At 46.1% G+C, this 16,023-nt stretch overlaps 1 protein-coding gene across 1 annotated transcript; it reads right to left on the reverse strand.

Moving 5' to 3' along the window:
• Positions 1-5,239: 5,239 nt before the first annotated feature.
• On the reverse strand, positions 5,240-14,444 carry PSMD2 (proteasome 26S subunit, non-ATPase 2). Its single transcript, XM_039241706.1, has 21 exons — positions 14,271-14,444; positions 13,754-13,810; positions 13,230-13,394; positions 12,189-12,310; positions 11,789-12,013; positions 11,352-11,510; positions 11,051-11,195; positions 10,804-10,864; positions 10,167-10,313; positions 9,898-10,004; positions 9,567-9,694; positions 9,251-9,338; positions 8,320-8,482; positions 8,099-8,200; positions 7,492-7,637; positions 7,157-7,240; positions 6,763-6,931; positions 6,585-6,679; positions 6,257-6,383; positions 5,719-5,837; positions 5,240-5,582 (listed from the first exon to the last, which is right to left on the reverse strand). The coding sequence occupies exons 1-21, from the start codon at positions 14,403-14,405 to the stop codon at positions 5,400-5,402; spliced, it is 2,727 nt and encodes a 908-aa protein (XP_039097637.1). The 5' UTR covers positions 14,406-14,444; the 3' UTR covers positions 5,240-5,399.
• Positions 14,445-16,023: the final 1,579 nt, after the last annotated feature.

The raw sequence follows: 16,023 nt of genomic DNA on the forward strand, positions 1-16,023 counted from the left end.
TCCGCAGGCGCAGCCGGCGCCCCCACGTGACCGGCGCAGAGGGCGGAGCCACGCCCGGCGCCGCGGAGCACAGAAGATTTGCCCCGCCTGGTCATGTGACAGTCACTGCCCGCCCCCGTGTCCCCTCCCGAACTTTGGAACTTCCAGACTGACCCCCCTCTGCGTCTCTGTCCCGCGGTTCTTTAGTTCATTCATACTTAGAGCATTTATTGAGTGCATACTAAGTACTAGGCGAAGTGCTGGCTAGAGGGTGAAAATAGCGAAATTCATTAAAGACTCAGTCCTGCCTAAATAAATCATGATTCAAATACGAAAAGAAATATAAATTATGCAACCTTTGAAGATAAGGTGATTAAAATACCTATTAAACTGAATATGAGGCTAAAAGGATTGAAACATTCTGAGGAATTACTATGAGTAGATTTGCGTCACAAAAATCAGCCACTCCCAGGAGAGGGACAAAAGTCAATCACGGAAAGTTCAGAATAATGATGAAAGAAGAAATCCCAAAACCCCTTCCTTGAAGCCAAAAGATTTGGCACCAGGAGGAATCGTCCTAGGGCCAAATACACGTACTCAGATGGCCTGGATTTTAATCCAAACTCTGCTGCTTCCTGCCCAAGTACCTACTACCTACCTACTTAACTGTTGTAAAAATGGAAAGATTTGAAAGCAGGCAGTCTGGCTCAAGCTTTTAACCACTCTGCTTTCTTTACCAATGACAACATCTCACTCTATCGGACTGTGAAGATTAAGGAGTTAATTCATGTGAAAGGGCTTGAAACAGTGCCTGTGTACTTACAAAGACACACTTGCTTTCACTCACTCCTATGTGATATGTGGTGTGGGTGTAGGTGTGTGTATAATCTCAGAAGGTTAAGAAAACATTTTCTCTGTTCCAAGGATAAAGTGGTTGTTCAATATATATGACCTATGTGATCTCGATTGTCACAATTTCCCATAAAACAGAGTGTATTATTCTTCCCATTGTATATGAGGAACCGAAGCTCCAAAGAAACAAAGTAGACAGACACATGGCAGAGGAACCATAGTGAGAGTGAAAATGTGTATCTCGTGTTCTCTGACTTTTCATTTTAGTTCTGTGACTTGATCATGTATGTCTCCTCTCTCTACCCTTCTCATTTCTCTTCCTCCCTAAGCAAACTAATAAATAAAAATCAATTACTACCTACATGCCTATCTGTTTCTAACTCAGAAACTTCTCTCTGGAACTTGTTAGAATACCACCTCAAAGCCATCTCCACCTGATCATCCCACAGGTATCTCAAATTGTTTATGCACAGATAGAAATGTCATCCCTCCTTACTCAATAGTCCTCTACCTCAAACCCATACAAGTTGGTGTTCACATATTTTTAAAGTTTTTTAAAAGTTTATTGTTTTTTTAATTTTTTAATGTTTTTTTGAGAGAGAGAGCAAGCAGGAGAGGGGCAGAGAGAGAGGGAGACACAGAATCTGAAGCAGGCTCCAGGCTCTGAGCTATAAGCACAAAGCACAATGCAGGGCTCAAACCCACAAACGACAATATCGTGATCTAAGCTGAAGTCAGACACTTAACCAACAACACACCCAGGCGCCCCAAGTTTATTTTTGAGAGAAAGAGACAGAATGAGCAGAGAGAGGAGGGGACAGAGGATCCGAAGCAGGTCCTGTGATGACAGCAGAGAGCCCGATGCGGGGCTTGAACTCACAACCATGAGATCATGACCTGAGCCCAAGTTGGAAGCTTAACTGACTGAGCCACCCAAGTGCCCCTGTGTTCTTTATCAATGAATAGTGCCTAACCTGAAAATCTGGGATTCATCCTCCATTCCTCCTCATCCACATACTACCTGTAATCAGACACCAGGTCCTCTTGGTATTTGGATCAAATTCAAGTCCTATTGACTGTCTTTAAAAAAAAATCTTTCTTCTGCCCTTCCCCATTTCTAACGCCCTAGTTTAGGCATTTATTTCCTTTGCCTGGTCTCCCAGGCTTCATGGTGAGCTTTCTCACCCAGATAACTGATGATGTCACTTTCCTGCTCTCTTTCAGTGGTCTCCATTGAGAGATACTGTCAACTTCTTAGCACAACAAAGCTCTTCTAAACCTGATCTGAGCCTGGGTCTCTTCACTGTATCTCCTACCACACTTTTCCTGGCCCGGTACACTTAACCAAAGCAAACTATCCGTGGTTTCTGAAAATAAATAGTTTTTCCGCCTTCCTCCTTTTCCTACTCCCTTAGCTATATTCTGCCCTTTTTTTTTCTGGACAAACTCCTTTTCCTTCAGGTCCCATTTCCCTGAAAATTCTCCCTGACTTACCTAGGCATTTAGGCTCTATATTAGTGATCCCAGGGTAGCTTCTTCACACTCTAGTATGGTATTGGTAACAATATATCACATTTGCTTTCTTTTCCATTAAATAAGCTTTTTGAGGATAGGGTTTTGGCTTTTCCCCTCCATCTTTGTATCCCCACAAACTAAAATAATGTCCAATGCAGAGTAAAAGGCTCTGTTGATATTTATTGCTGAATGAATGCCTGAATGTGAAAGGTTAAGAGTCATTATGATGGGGTGCCTGGGTGGCTCAGTCGGTTGAGCGTCCGACTTCGGCTCAGGTCATGATCTCGTGGTTCATAGATTCAAGCCCCGCGTCAGGTTCTGTGCTGGCAGCTCAGAGCCTGGAAACTGTTTTGGATTCTGCGTCTTCCTCTCTCAGCCCCTCCCCCACTCATGTTCTTTCTCTGTCTCAAGAATAAATAAACTATAAAAAAATTTTTTTTAAGAAGAATCATGAAAAGTTTACTCTAAAGCACAATCACTGATTTGGTAAAGAACTATCCTTTTATTTGGAGTGTTTTGCAGTTCACGAATCATTTTAATTTTTTTTTTAAGTAGACTCCACACCCAAAGTGGGGCTCAAACTCACAACCCTGAAAATAAGGAGTTGCATGCTCCACCAAGCGAGCCAGCCAGGCACTCCTACAAATCACTTCCTAATTTATCTTTATACCACCACCTTTGCGTATCAGAGAAAACAATTACCATATCCCCATTTTACACATAACAGAGGCTCGCCAGACATGCTGATTTGCTCAGTACTATAGAAAATCCTGTTAAAGGGTTATGACAGGTAGGTCTACTGACTCCCAGGTCCAGTACTTCAACTTTTCATACAGGTTTTATACAGGCTGCCTAATAAGAACAGAAAAAAGATAACAGAGACGCTAATCCAAAGTTGACACTCTCTAGCTAGCCAAAACCTTGGACTACAATGGGGTCCACAAATTTCCAAGGTTACACAGACAGATATGGAGTCAAACAGAGATTCCAATCCTGGCTCCAACACTTACTTTGTGATCTTGGGTAAGTTAGTGAACCTCTTTCCAAACTTTGTATCCCTCACCAAAACAGAGATAATACCTACCCCTCAAAGATGTTTTGAGATATCTGAAGTATGTAGAACAACATTTATAGACCTATTAAGTGCCAGGCACTGCTCATAAGCTAAACCCACAGAAAAGTGTTGGTTAGCTAGCTATGATTACCTGGCAGGGCCATATGTTCTGCACTGCATCCACAGGGGTCCAGGCCCCAACTGGCAGCATAACTGTATTCATACCAACCCCACAAAGAAGGAGCACAAAGATCAAGTGATTACATCCCAGGAAGAAGGCCACTCCTTTATCCCACTGCTATACTAAGAGGAAAGTCAGGGTCAAGTTTTCTTACGTCCAACTTCTGCAAAGATAGTCCAGTAGATATGAACATGCTATCTCCAATATCAGCCTTCCAAGAGGGATAGAGGATCACAGGAGATAAAGATGTCCCTAGCCGTTCAGTCATAGACATGCAGCTCTTTGTGCCCAGGAGCTATACAGCCTCAAGGTCACCAGCCAGGAGACAGTCACTCAGATCAAGGTCCATGTAGCCTCTCTGGAGGGTATCACTTCAGAAGATCAAGTCATACTTCTGGCAAGCATGCCCCTAGAGGATGAGGCTACCCTAGATCAGTGTGGACTGGAGGCTCTCACCACCCTGGAAGTAGCTGGCTGCAGGCTTAGAGGTAAAGTCCATAGTTTCCTGAGCTGTACTAGAAAAGTAAGAGGGCAGACTCTAAGGTACCCAAACAGGAGAAAAAGAAGACAGGCCGAGCCAAGCAGTGGATGCAGTACAACCAGCACTTAGTCAATGTTGTGCCCACCTGTGGCAAGAAAGGCCCAATGCCAACTCTTAAGTCCATTCTAATCCTGGCTTTCCCCAGTAAAGCCACTTAGTCCAGTCAAAAAAAAAAAATTATCCCTTTTATTTAGCACATAGAAGTTAGAAAGTAAGGCTGACCTGCTGCTTCTTAGAACAGGAGTTCTGTGCCCAGCGTCAGGGAATGATGGGCTTGAGGTGGATGTGCATTGACAGGGTGGGAGTGGGGGTGGGAATGGGATCCACAGTCCCTCAGAAATTTATTTGTAACAGTTTGTATTAAAATGTTATTCGTTGGGGGCCACCTGGGTGGCTTAGTCGGTTAAGCGTCCGACTTTCGCTTAGGTCATGATCTCGCGGTTCGTGGGTTCGAGCCCCGCGTCGGGCTCTGTGCTGACTGCCAGCTCAGAGCCTGGAGCCAATTTCAGAGTCTGTATCTCCCCCTCTCTCTCTGACCCTCCCCTGCTCACGCTGTCTCTCTCTCTCTCTCCTAGAAATAAATAAAAAAATTAAAAAAAAAAAAAGTTATTCGTTGGGCCGCCTGGGTGGCTCAGTCGGTTAAGCATCTGACTTCGGCTCAGGTCATAATCTCGCAGTTTGTGAGTTTGAGCCCCGTGTCAGACTCTGTGCTGACAGCTCAGAGCCTGGAGCCTGTTTCCGATTCTGGGTCTCCCTCTCTCTCTCTGACCCTGCCCTGCTCACGCTCTATCTCTCTCTGTCTCAAAAATAAACAACAAAAAAACTTTTTTAAAAATGTTATTTGTTAACAGTTTGTAGTAAAATGTATTAAATTTTGGTATTAAAATCTTCCTAGAAGGAAGATCCATTGCACTTATCAGCTTCTCAGGGGTCCATGCCTCTAAAGATGAACTGCTATTTTAGAATGATTAGGAAGAAGGGGAGAAGAGCAAGGAGTTAAATTGCTTCCCTGTTAGCCTAGGCTCAGAGTTGCTATAAACAATGCCTTTTCAAATTCACTCCCCACCCCAGTCTGGCCTCCAGCCACAACACCCCAGAAAATAGACATAGAGGGACCTCAGGGATAAAGGTCTTTATTCAACAAAGTTATCTCACTCAGTAACAAAATAACAGGAGGTAACAAATTCCCCCAAAGGGTCTGGAGCAGTGTACATGCCTGACAACAGAAGCATGGCCCGCTGAAGTATCAGTAGCAGCTCAGAGGCCCTGGTAGCCACTTAAAGGTCATAGTTGGGGTTCTTCCGAAGGATAACAAAACCTTCCAGAATGGGGGTGACAGGAAGAAATTCCTCAGTGGCCAATTCTGCCCGCTCTCCATGGGCCAACAATACTGGGGTTGTATGCGTCTGGAACCCTGTGATAGTCTTAGGCTTGCCAGCCTGGCCCACCACATCCACTGCCTGTAGGGTGAGAAAATTGAAATGGTGTAGCAGATGGGAGTGTAGTAACAACCCGGTGCCCACACCAGTTTCAGAGAAGCAGGTACGTGTGCATTCTCCAAGAACTAGAGCCCTCTCGTCTGGTTCAACCCCTCACCTGGCCCACACGGACAGACACCGGCAATGGCCGCAGCTCCTCATCGAATGTAACCAGCATTCGGGGCTGCATGGCAGCCACCAGCCCATACAATACATAGTGTGATTTGCCTAGGATGACTGAGGAAAGAACACAGAACAGTTAGAGGCATCAAGGCAGGCCTGGCCTGAACCCTGGGACCCCACTCCAGCCCTGACTCTCTAACCCTAGTCGTTCAGCTGAACCAACACTCCTCCCCTCATGTACCCCTACTACAAACCAGAGATGCCCCACCTTAGTCCACAGCCCTCAGACTTGATCATCAATTTCCCCAGTCACTTTGGAGCAAAAATGGGCTCAGCTCTTCATCCTCAAAAATAATCTCTTTGAGCCAGATCAAAAATGTTGGAGGTGAGTTCCATCACAGGCCCAAAGAACATCGGGAACCCAGAATGGTAAAGAGCTAATGTGGAGTCTTGCTCCTAAATTACAAGGTGGCTCTGGTAAAGGTGGAGACAGGGTCATGTGCCACTATATGAGACTCTTGACAGGAACTCACTGTTACGGACATCCAGAAAAGAGACAAGCACAGTGAGCAGCCCCGCCACTGCCACTTGACTCATAAGCTGCCGGTCACTGTGGTAGGGACAGAGGGTGAGTGTGCCCTTCCCTAAATGTGTCAGGCCCTGAAAAAAAGAGAGAAAGAAGTAAAGATCACATCTGAGGAGACATCACCTAACCTGGTCATATAAAAAGACCACAACTCATTCACATACTTCCTCCCAGCTGAACTCAAAGTCCCGTCACGTCACTCACTACATGTCCCCCTTCCATCACCACGGATACTTCCCTTGGCACACTTTCAGGAAAACAGTTCTATTCTTTACCTGTGCTAAGCGCACCATGAAAAGGTTGTTGGGGTCCTTGGCATGATACTGGGCTAACTGTCGCAGCATTGCAGCCAGACGGGCATTATTGGTACCTGGAAATGTTAACCATTACAGAGTTGAAAAATGGTCCTCAAACATTCCCTCAAGCTACTTCTGATCTTTTTCTGATACTCACCACTGCCCACCATGCCCATGGCAAAGATGGAGTTATAGGAAACTTCTGGGTCAGCATCATGGGAGAATTTGCTTAGAGTATCCAGGATGTTGAGTCGTGGATTTGAAACAGAGATTAGAGCCAGTGCTAAAGGCACAGCTCGTCGGAGTGTCGGCTCCCCGTATCTCAGCTGGTGACAAAAGAAAATAACAAGAGAATCAGAAAGCAGTACAAACTCAGTTATAGGAAGAGACTAATAAGTAATAGAAGCCTTTATCAAATCTTATAGAAACGGCATAGCAAAAAGACTATTTCTCAACCAGGAGAAATGAAAAACCCATCAGGAAGGTCTCCTCTGGGGACTTCCAGGCACCAAAACCAGTATATATTCCAATCTCCTCCATGTGATACTCACCAGGTGGCCGAAGGTTCGTAGTGCCATCTCTGCACCAATCTCCTCCCCCATAGCAATGAGGGCAATCCCCAGCACAGCCACTCCCTGCAAGTGAAGAGGTAGCAGAATCCAATAAGCTCAAGGAACAAAAAAACTCACCCTTGACTCAAGTCCCAAATGAAAAGAAAAAGCTGTCCTGTGGGGCACACCCTGACCCCTTAGATACAGGACCCTCCTTCATGCTTCTCAGTATACAGTACCACCCACAGGGGCTGTAACAAAAATCTAAACCCGGTTCCTCTGCACACTTATCTGTTCTCAGCCTGACTCAGAGAGTGCCCAACTGCCCACAGAACCTGATGCGCTCCCATGTCGGCAGGGGCTTCCTTCTTGTCCTTGTCCTTCTTTTCCTTCTTGTCCTTGTCTTCCTCTTTTTCCTTGGAGTCAAAGTGTTCACTACAAATGTGGAGCAGCTGCTGCACCTTCAGTACATTTCCAGAGCCTGCAGCATGGTGGTAAGGGTGAGAAAGAGTAGAAAGGAGAAGGCACCAAAGAAAAGTATACTCTAGTAATAGAAGTTAAGAATCCAAAGCAAATGAGGACTGAGAAAGAGGGCACCTGGGTGGCTCAGTCAGTTAAGCGTCTGACTCTTGACTTGGGCTCACATCATGATCTCACGGTTGTGAGATCAAGCCCTACATGGGGATCTGTGCTGACAGCACGGAGCCTGCTTGGGATTCTCTCTCTCTCTCTCTCTCTCTCTCTCTCTCTCTCTCTCTCTCTCCCCCCCCCCCTCTGTGCACATGCACATGTTCCCTCTCTCTGAGGGAATTTATTTATCTCTCAGGATAAACTTAAAAATAAACAAACAAATAAATAAAGGACTGCTAAGAAAGGAAAAAAATCTGAAAAAAGGTCCAAGAGAGAAGTGAGGAGTCACTGGGGAAGCATAAAGACACAGACCTGCATAGGCACACACATCCACTAGTGTGTTGGCAAAACTGCGGAATGGCTCTGACACAACCTCCAGTGCAGCCAGGATTGCCTCGATGGCCTCACCCTTCCCTATGGGACAAATTCAAGGAGTCAAGAGGACACTTGTTTCCATCCAGCACAGCCTAACACATAAGACCCCCACTGTATCCAGTTACTGTCAGCCTTTGCCCAGAGAGATATCCCCTCACCCAAGTGGTTGAGGCCCAGTCCAAGAGGAAGCCAACGGGCATACGTGTCCTTGAGCTCAGTCTCTGACTTCTCCATGATGGTCTGAAGGATAGTGGAAGTAACATCTCCATTGCAGGATCCCACTGCTATCATTCCACAGGCCAGAGCTGTCACACCTGCCACCTAGAAACAGGAGAACCGGTATCGTACATATTGTTATTAAAGTAGCTGTTTATCTCAATTCAAGACAGCCAATTCCTACAGGCCACTGGAACCACACCAGGTAATAATCCCTTTCTGATGGTATGTCAAGATAAAAAGAGCAACCATTCACTGAAATGTTTATGATTTATCAGCCACATCAATTGCTTTGTCTGCTATTAGCATTTAATCCTCACAACCCCACGAAATAGGTCCTACTATTGTTATTCTCTCATTGATGAAGAAAATGTTAACCTAAAGAGATTGAGTAACATGTCCAAGATCACACTGCTTATAAGCAGAGGTGACAGGATTTGAACGTGGTCTGTCCAACTAAAGCTTTACTTTTAGCCACCATATTATATTTATCTACTGATAAAATGACTCTCCACAATTAAGAAAACTTAAAGTTGGCCAATCAGTAAAACAATGAATGAATATCAGCCATCCCAAGCTGGATTAAGCTACTCCCCACTCTAAGCCAAGTACTTCCTCATGAACCCCAAGGGCTGGAACTCAATACCAAAATGTTAGCTCTTTAACCTCAACACCACCTGGGGCTTAAAATTCCAGTTCTAAGAGATTTCATGGAAGTGATACACCTCTCTCTCTCTCTCTCTCTAGCCCTCTCTCTCTCTCATACACACACACACACACACACACACACACACACAATTACTCATCACAGAGAGCGGTAGGACTCAGAGCACCTTCCCTACCTCCCCCAAAAGTCCAACAGCCTCTCCTCACCTCCATACTAGACTTGGAATCTCCCATCACAGGAAGCAGCAGTGTTAGCACATCTTCACGATTGGAGCCAGCATAAGCCAAGCCTAGCCTGCAGAAACCAAGGAAAGGCAGTCCCCAACACACAACCAAGAATAGGAAAAAGAAGAAACAAAGAGAGAATTGTTCATTTATTCATCATTTCAACAGTCACCAACAGCCAAATACTCAACAGATATGGGGGTAGTCCTGGCAAAACAAAGGTGAAAGGGACCCAGTTCCTGTCTTCACAGAGCTTACAGGATAAGTACTAGCAGAGAAAGCAGCAAGGAAGCCTTACCCAAAGATGGAACCAAGTCTCATAGTGTTGCTGTTGTGGAGGACATAGTCTGAGAGCAGTGCCAGAGCGGGGTCACATTCGTTTCGGACTCCAGAGTTCACAATGCCACAGGCCAGAAGGGCTCCTGACTGCAAAATGCAAACAGATTCTTCACTCAGGCTACTCTCCCTTCCTCACCACATGGATACGAGGATACAACATGGACTTCACTGTAGCTTCTACCTTAACTGGAGTTAAAAACCAGAGAGACCTTACCAGTGACAGGGAGGCCTTGAGGGACCTAGAAGATGGTAGGAGAATGTCCCCATTAATGGGGTATGCCCAGACCAACCTTGATGTAGTCCTCAGAGGAGTACAAGTACTTGTCAATCTGGGTGAGGCCACCATCCACATCCCACAGCAGAATCATGCCAAGGGACGCAGCTGCACTCAACATTCCTACACCAAGGAAAAATGTTATCAATCTTAAAATGATCCCTACCCTAAGAAAATTGTTACAAAGAGCTCTCTAAAAAACTGCCCTGGGGACATTAACACATGAAATTAGGACAACAGAAGCGCCCAAAGCAACACAAAGATAAAGTAGGCATAAAGTTATACCATGGTCTTTGTTCTTGTAAAGCCATTTGTTGCCATCATCAGTCAGCAGCTTGTCCTGGCCAAAGGCTGCATTCACAAAGCCATTCACAAAAGAAGAGGCCAGGTTCATGCGGGCAGAGTCCACTTGAGAGCCACTGCCCCCAAACCCTGCACAGGAGGGAGAGGAGAGGAAAGGCAGAAAGGTTTAGAGTAGGGCAATAAAGGCACACAGTATGGTGGCTGGTCTCTAGCTCTGAACTGGCCCCTGAGGAACCTCTATCTATGCCCCGAGCAGTGACCTGGAGAAAAGGTACGTAGGAACTCTTAGCTCTAAGAGATAAATATGCTGGACCAAGCCACCACTCCAAATACAAGGTTCATAGTTAAGAATCCTCCAGTCCTGGGGTGCCTGGGTGGCTCAGTTAACCAGTTAAGCATCGGACTCGGTTTCGGCTCAAGTCATGATATCACAGTTCATGAGTCTGAACCCCACATCAAGCTCTGTGCTGACAGTGTGGAGCTGCTTGGGATTCTGTCTCCCTCTCTCTCTGCCCCTCCCTTGTTTGCTCTTTCCCGTCTCTCAAAAATAAACAAACAAGCATTTAAAAACAATAATAATAGCCCTTCAGTCCTCACACACATAGAGAAGGCTACTCACTGTTGTTCTCTAGGTGGGTTTTATAGATGTCATCAGGCACCTTAGGCTCCATGATATCCAGCTGAAGAGAAGTCAGAGGGTCACAACTGCTCCCCTAGTACTCCCCCAGCTGTCCCCTTCTGCTTTCCCACTGAATGGCAATTCTAACCAATGAGAAATCTCGTCAAAGTTATAGTCAGGGTGGTGAAATGCCGAGTAGAACCACAACCCAAAAAAAGCCTTGATGGAAAAGGGCAAAGGGTCTAACCTCCCGAGCTAATGCCAAGAAGTTGCTGTTGAGCTGCACATTGGACATGATCTCTGTCAGGTCCTCATACTCCTCCACATCTTCACTAAGCTCCAGAAACACCCCATGGCGGCCAAGCATGAATGCCATCTGCTTCTGTACTACCCTGTGGGAGAGATCCATCATATCAGCTCAGCCCCAGTCCTCTAAGGGGACAGAAAAGCCCCTCCAGCCTTAACCAGAAACTACAAGTCCTAGCTCTTCATACACATGCCCCATCCATGAGCTCATGTCTTCCTTTGCCAACTTCTTCCCTACATACACATCTTTGCAGGAGGTGAAGATGTCTTCTACCAGCTCCATGTCATTGAGCATCAATGCCAATCTCAAAGCTTCAGGAAAACGACTGAACTTTCGGAACACACCCAAAGCACAGCGCAGTAGTGCAGAATTCTCAGGCTCGGGCACATAATTCACACAGCTACAGAGACAGAAATAACAAAGGAGTGAGGAAGTTCTAGAACATTCATTTACCCCATTTAATTCACTTATCCAAAATAAATACTAAATCCCTACTGTATACCAGGTATCATGCTAGATGCTGGACTGCTAAAGAGACTAAATCTCTGTCCTCAAGAAGCCACAAACGTCAACAGCAGCCTGATGCTAAAGACGCTCTGAGAGAACAGAGGAGGCACAACTGAGAGAGAAATACTGGGGATGGTAGGCCTGCTACCCATCACTACCATGTTCACTTACCTGGTAAGATAGAGGCAGACCTTGGCATATGCATTCTCATCAATGTCCTTCTCCAGCATGTCCACCTGCTCAATTTCCATGAGCAGGTCACAGGCCTCGTGCTCTGCGTTGTGGGCCATGTTGTAGGGAACAATCTCCTTTACCAGGGTCAGCAGTGGCTCCCGCTGTGTCTTTTCCGCATCATCAAGCTCCTGCCACTCCTTAGCCACTTCCCCTGCGAGATGCCTACAGATAGGCCCAGACCATTAAGGGGGTACAGCCTCACAGGAAGCATTTCTATGGTTCAAGAATTCAGTATTTGGGAAATGCAATACACGGGTCTTCCAAGATAGACAGTACTCCAAGGCAGAACTCAGAATTGTGTCTCAGAACGCTTTTAGATTCTCAAGAAAGGTCTTACCTGACATACTCATGACCCCATGATGCCAATTCCTCTTGGGAACCCACCAGCCGATACTTGAGGCACTCACGTTCCCCACTCATGGTCATGGCCAAAACAGAGATGATGTCAGCAGCAAAACGCTATAAAGAAACCAGTGCTTTAAAGTCAAATCCGGGGTAAGGGTAGCGGGACATTATGAAGTCAAGACTAAGGTCACTATTCCTCAAATTAGGTTGTAACTCTTCTCCAATCTCTGTATTAGAAATTTACATACTTTATCTAAGCTAAGACTCAAAATAATCCTAAGGTTAAGTGCTGCTATCTCCCTTTGAAACCAACATGGCCAAAGAATAACAAGGGGAGAATGGAGAAAGATGGAGACTCTGAAGTTTATTCTAGTTGCAATATTAAACTATTAAAAGGTTTTAAGAAGAAAAGACTTTCACATCTAGAAAGATCATTGTGGCTGCTATAAGAAAGACAAACTGTGTAAGTCAAGAACAAAAGGAAGCCAGCCAGTTAGACTGCTGCAGGTGTCTAGGTGAGAACTGAAGATTTCCTGCATTAGGGTTGTACCATTAGACAGAGAAGTGATTGAACGAGGGGTTTATTTTAGAAATAAAACAAGTGGGGAAAAAAAAAAAGAAATAAAACAAGTGAATGTACATGGGATATGAAGGAAACAGAAAGATCAAGGTTAAATATAAGTTAAAAATAGACCATGAGGGGTGCCTCTCAATCAGTAGTAGAGCACGTGACTCTTGATCTCGGAGTTGTGAGTTTAAGACCCACACTGGACAGAGATTACTTCAAAGAAAAAAAAATAGATCATGTAAAAGAAATCCCAAGATCCATCATAAATGAGAGAAAAAGTGTATTCTGAGAAGGCAACCCTCCTGTCAGCCTTTATGTCAGTAAAAAACATACTGGCATCATCAGCTCTGTTCAACTAGCTCAGATGTCAAGTCTCTTAAGCTTCCTGTGACTAACCATGAGCCCCATGGTCTAGATGAAAAGGAATTCCTAAGCTAGACCTCCACCAGCTTGAGACAGTTTTACCTTATTCTCCCCAGGGGCCATGTTCTCATAGATTTCCTTCAGTTTGCCATAGTGTGGACGCAGAAATTTGAGAGGCTTGGGCACTGATGTCATGGAAGTTGTAGAAGATCGGATTTGCCTCCGCAGTTCCTCGAGGGCTGGTCGGTACAGAGAAGTGTCCTTCTCCTGATCAGGAGATGTTAGGGCTCAGACAAAAAGAAGCCACATCTCTCAAGTCATAACACAGGTGTTTAACAACTCAACTAGGAAAGTAACTGTCTTATTCATCTGTGATTCCCCAACTCCCTGCTCACTGCCTGGTACAAAAAACAAATGATCCCAGTTGAGTGACAGTTTAGAGTAAACTACAAAATCTTTCAAATATCCTTTGTAATTCTCTTCTCTCACAATATCACCATAATGGTAACCCTAAACAGCCCATCTTTCCCTATACCTCACATAGGAATTGCTGCCCTAAAATGGAATGAAGCAACATGCAGGAAAGAGCCAAACATGTACCCACTCGTGTCAACATCATGACTCACCCCCAGTCGTTCCACGAGCATCTCCAGTTCATCCTGAAGTTGTTTGTCCTCCTCAGACTGAAGGGTTGGGGGAAGAATTTCATCAAGTGAAAGAATCCCAAAAATATCCTCCTCCCATTCACCCTGGGGCAGGTAGAGAGTGAACCTGCTGCCTTCTTAGGAGGGACCAGGTGGACACGAAAAGAGAGCAGGAATGGCACCCTGGCTGCAAGGCAGGAGGGAAGGCAACCTGGCTTCTGGGCCAGGCTGCCTGAATACAGTACTAATAAATTGGGTGACAGGACCTCCCAGGGCCCACCTCAGGAGTCGGTGGTGAGTACTGGTGGCCTCGGCGGAGGCAACACAGCGCGGAATGGAGCATGGGGGCAGAGAAGCTGAGTGCCAGGAGTCCCGAGGGTCGCCCCATCCGCCCTCTCCCAGACGCTGCGGGGCCGTAGGGAGTCGGGCGCAGGGCCTGCGGAGCCGCCGTGACTCAGCCCCGCGGCCTCCTCCGCCTGCTCCCAGGGCCGCGCCTCACCAACTCCTGCTCTTTGTCCTTGTCGCCGGCATCCCGCCGCTCCTTGCCCCCCGGCTTCTCGTCCGCTAAGCCCGGTGCGGTCGCTGGGGGCTGCTGAGGCTGCACCGGAGCCTTATCCCGTCCACCCTCCTCCATCTCCACAGCCACTGCCGGCCAGCTGCGCGCGCACCGCTCGCACCGCCCCGTTTCCCACACGGCCTTGCGCGGGTGGCCCACGGAGCTCTTCCTCCCCAGCCAGCAGGCGACCGGAAACGCCGCTGCAACCCACCCACTCCCGCGGCGTGGGAGTCCCAGCCTTCGCACCCCGCCCACGGAAGTCGCTCGAAAACTACAATTTCCAACCCCCAGCGCGCTTTAGGCGCGGCCTGGGCTTGGGCAAGGAGTTTCCTGAACGCCACGCGATCGCGCAGTCTTCGATCCGGGTCAGCTAGCTGTGGTTGGAGCTGAACGAGCCGAAGAGACCGCCCATAGGTTTCCTCATAGAGGTGTGAATAGTACACACATTGACACTCCAGTTGGCTCCGTAGTGGGACATACGGACGAGATTCTTCAAATCCCGCACTGTGTGAAATCTGTAATCTACATCTACTGCCTCCCTACACACCCACACCACGGTGGAATATTAACGTCATAACATTATCCCAACTGAAGGAGAGTGCTCTACTATTACCTTAAGGATACCGTGATTCTTAAATCCACCCGTAGTGCCATTTCGAGTAGAATAAAATAGTCCTATACTCCAATGCTAAATTCTGGAACCAAAATCAGATTAAGACAAGGTCTTTGCCTTCAATCTGTCTTTTGGTCTTCCTCTCTTTGTTATGATTTAGAAGAGGTGTGAAGAACACTGTTTATATCAGGACTGGTTATGAATGATACATGATGTTCTCACAGCCTTTTGAATGTGGTAAGGTTGTGTCCGTTTTGCAGAGGAAATCGTAGTAAGTAGTAGAATCAGGATTTGAACCTTGATCATTCAGTCTTCCAAGCTCACAATCGCTTAAGCAAACTTCCAAGTTTCTTCTTCAGTTTGGACTATGTGTATGCATCTAGAAAGTGAAAAAAGAGGAAGTAACAACTCCCCTTTGTCTGGTAGGAACACTTACTTTGGCCTGGGATCTTTATTATGGGTTCTGAGGCATTAAAGAATGCAGAAAATGTTTGTCTTTTTTTTTTTTTAAGCATCTAGAACAGTGTGGCTAGCACTGAATGAGTGTTGGCTAAATATTTGTATAGATATACATGTAAAAGGTCTGAAGCCCATTTTAAAACCTATTGCTTTTTTCACTCAGTGTTGGATTTTGGGGATGACCTTCCATTTCCCTCACCAATGGCTAGCTCTGGTCTGCTGAAAAGAAGTTGGGCAGTCCATAGCTGTTCTGCCTAGTCTATCTGTGGCTCCCAAGATATCCACACATTGTCATGCTTTCTTCAGTCATTTGTAGAGGTATTTCTTCTAAGTCTCTCCTTTTTCCATTACTTCCTTCTATCAGATCTCAGATTTTGTCTTTTATACCAGTCATATCCCAATCAAGTATCTTAGAGGAGATGGGTTGATGTGGCACAGCGCACAGGCCATTAATGGCTGGTGCCTCCGGATGAAAAGTAAGTGAATGTTTATTGTACTATGTTTCAACTTTTTTGTAGGTTTGAAATGTTTCACAATGAAAAGTTGTGGAGGGCTGGGGGAGGAGGAGGAGGAGAACATAAGCTTTAGAGAGCAACAGACCTGGTGTTTAAAACCACATTCTGC

Source organism: Hyaena hyaena, unplaced genomic scaffold, assembly GCF_003009895.1.
Source record: "Hyaena hyaena isolate Hyena2069 unplaced genomic scaffold, ASM300989v1 scaffold_199, whole genome shotgun sequence".
Taxonomy (NCBI): domain Eukaryota; kingdom Metazoa; phylum Chordata; class Mammalia; order Carnivora; family Hyaenidae; genus Hyaena; species Hyaena hyaena.

Bases quoted from the DNA above. Each gene is read 5' to 3' on its own strand.
- PSMD2 (XM_039241706.1), bottom strand. From the start codon at position 14,405: ATGGAGGAGGGTGGACGGGATAAGGCTCCGGTGCAGCCTCAGCAGCCC. The intron at 11,511-11,788 runs GTAAGTGAACAT...CTGTCTCTGTAG, and splicing joins GTCTGCCTCTATCTTACCAG to CTGTGTGAATTATGTGCCCG. The intron at 8,483-9,250 runs GTGAGGAGAGGC...TCCTGTTTCTAG, and splicing joins ATTCCAAGTCTAGTATGGAG to GTGGCAGGTGTGACAGCTCT.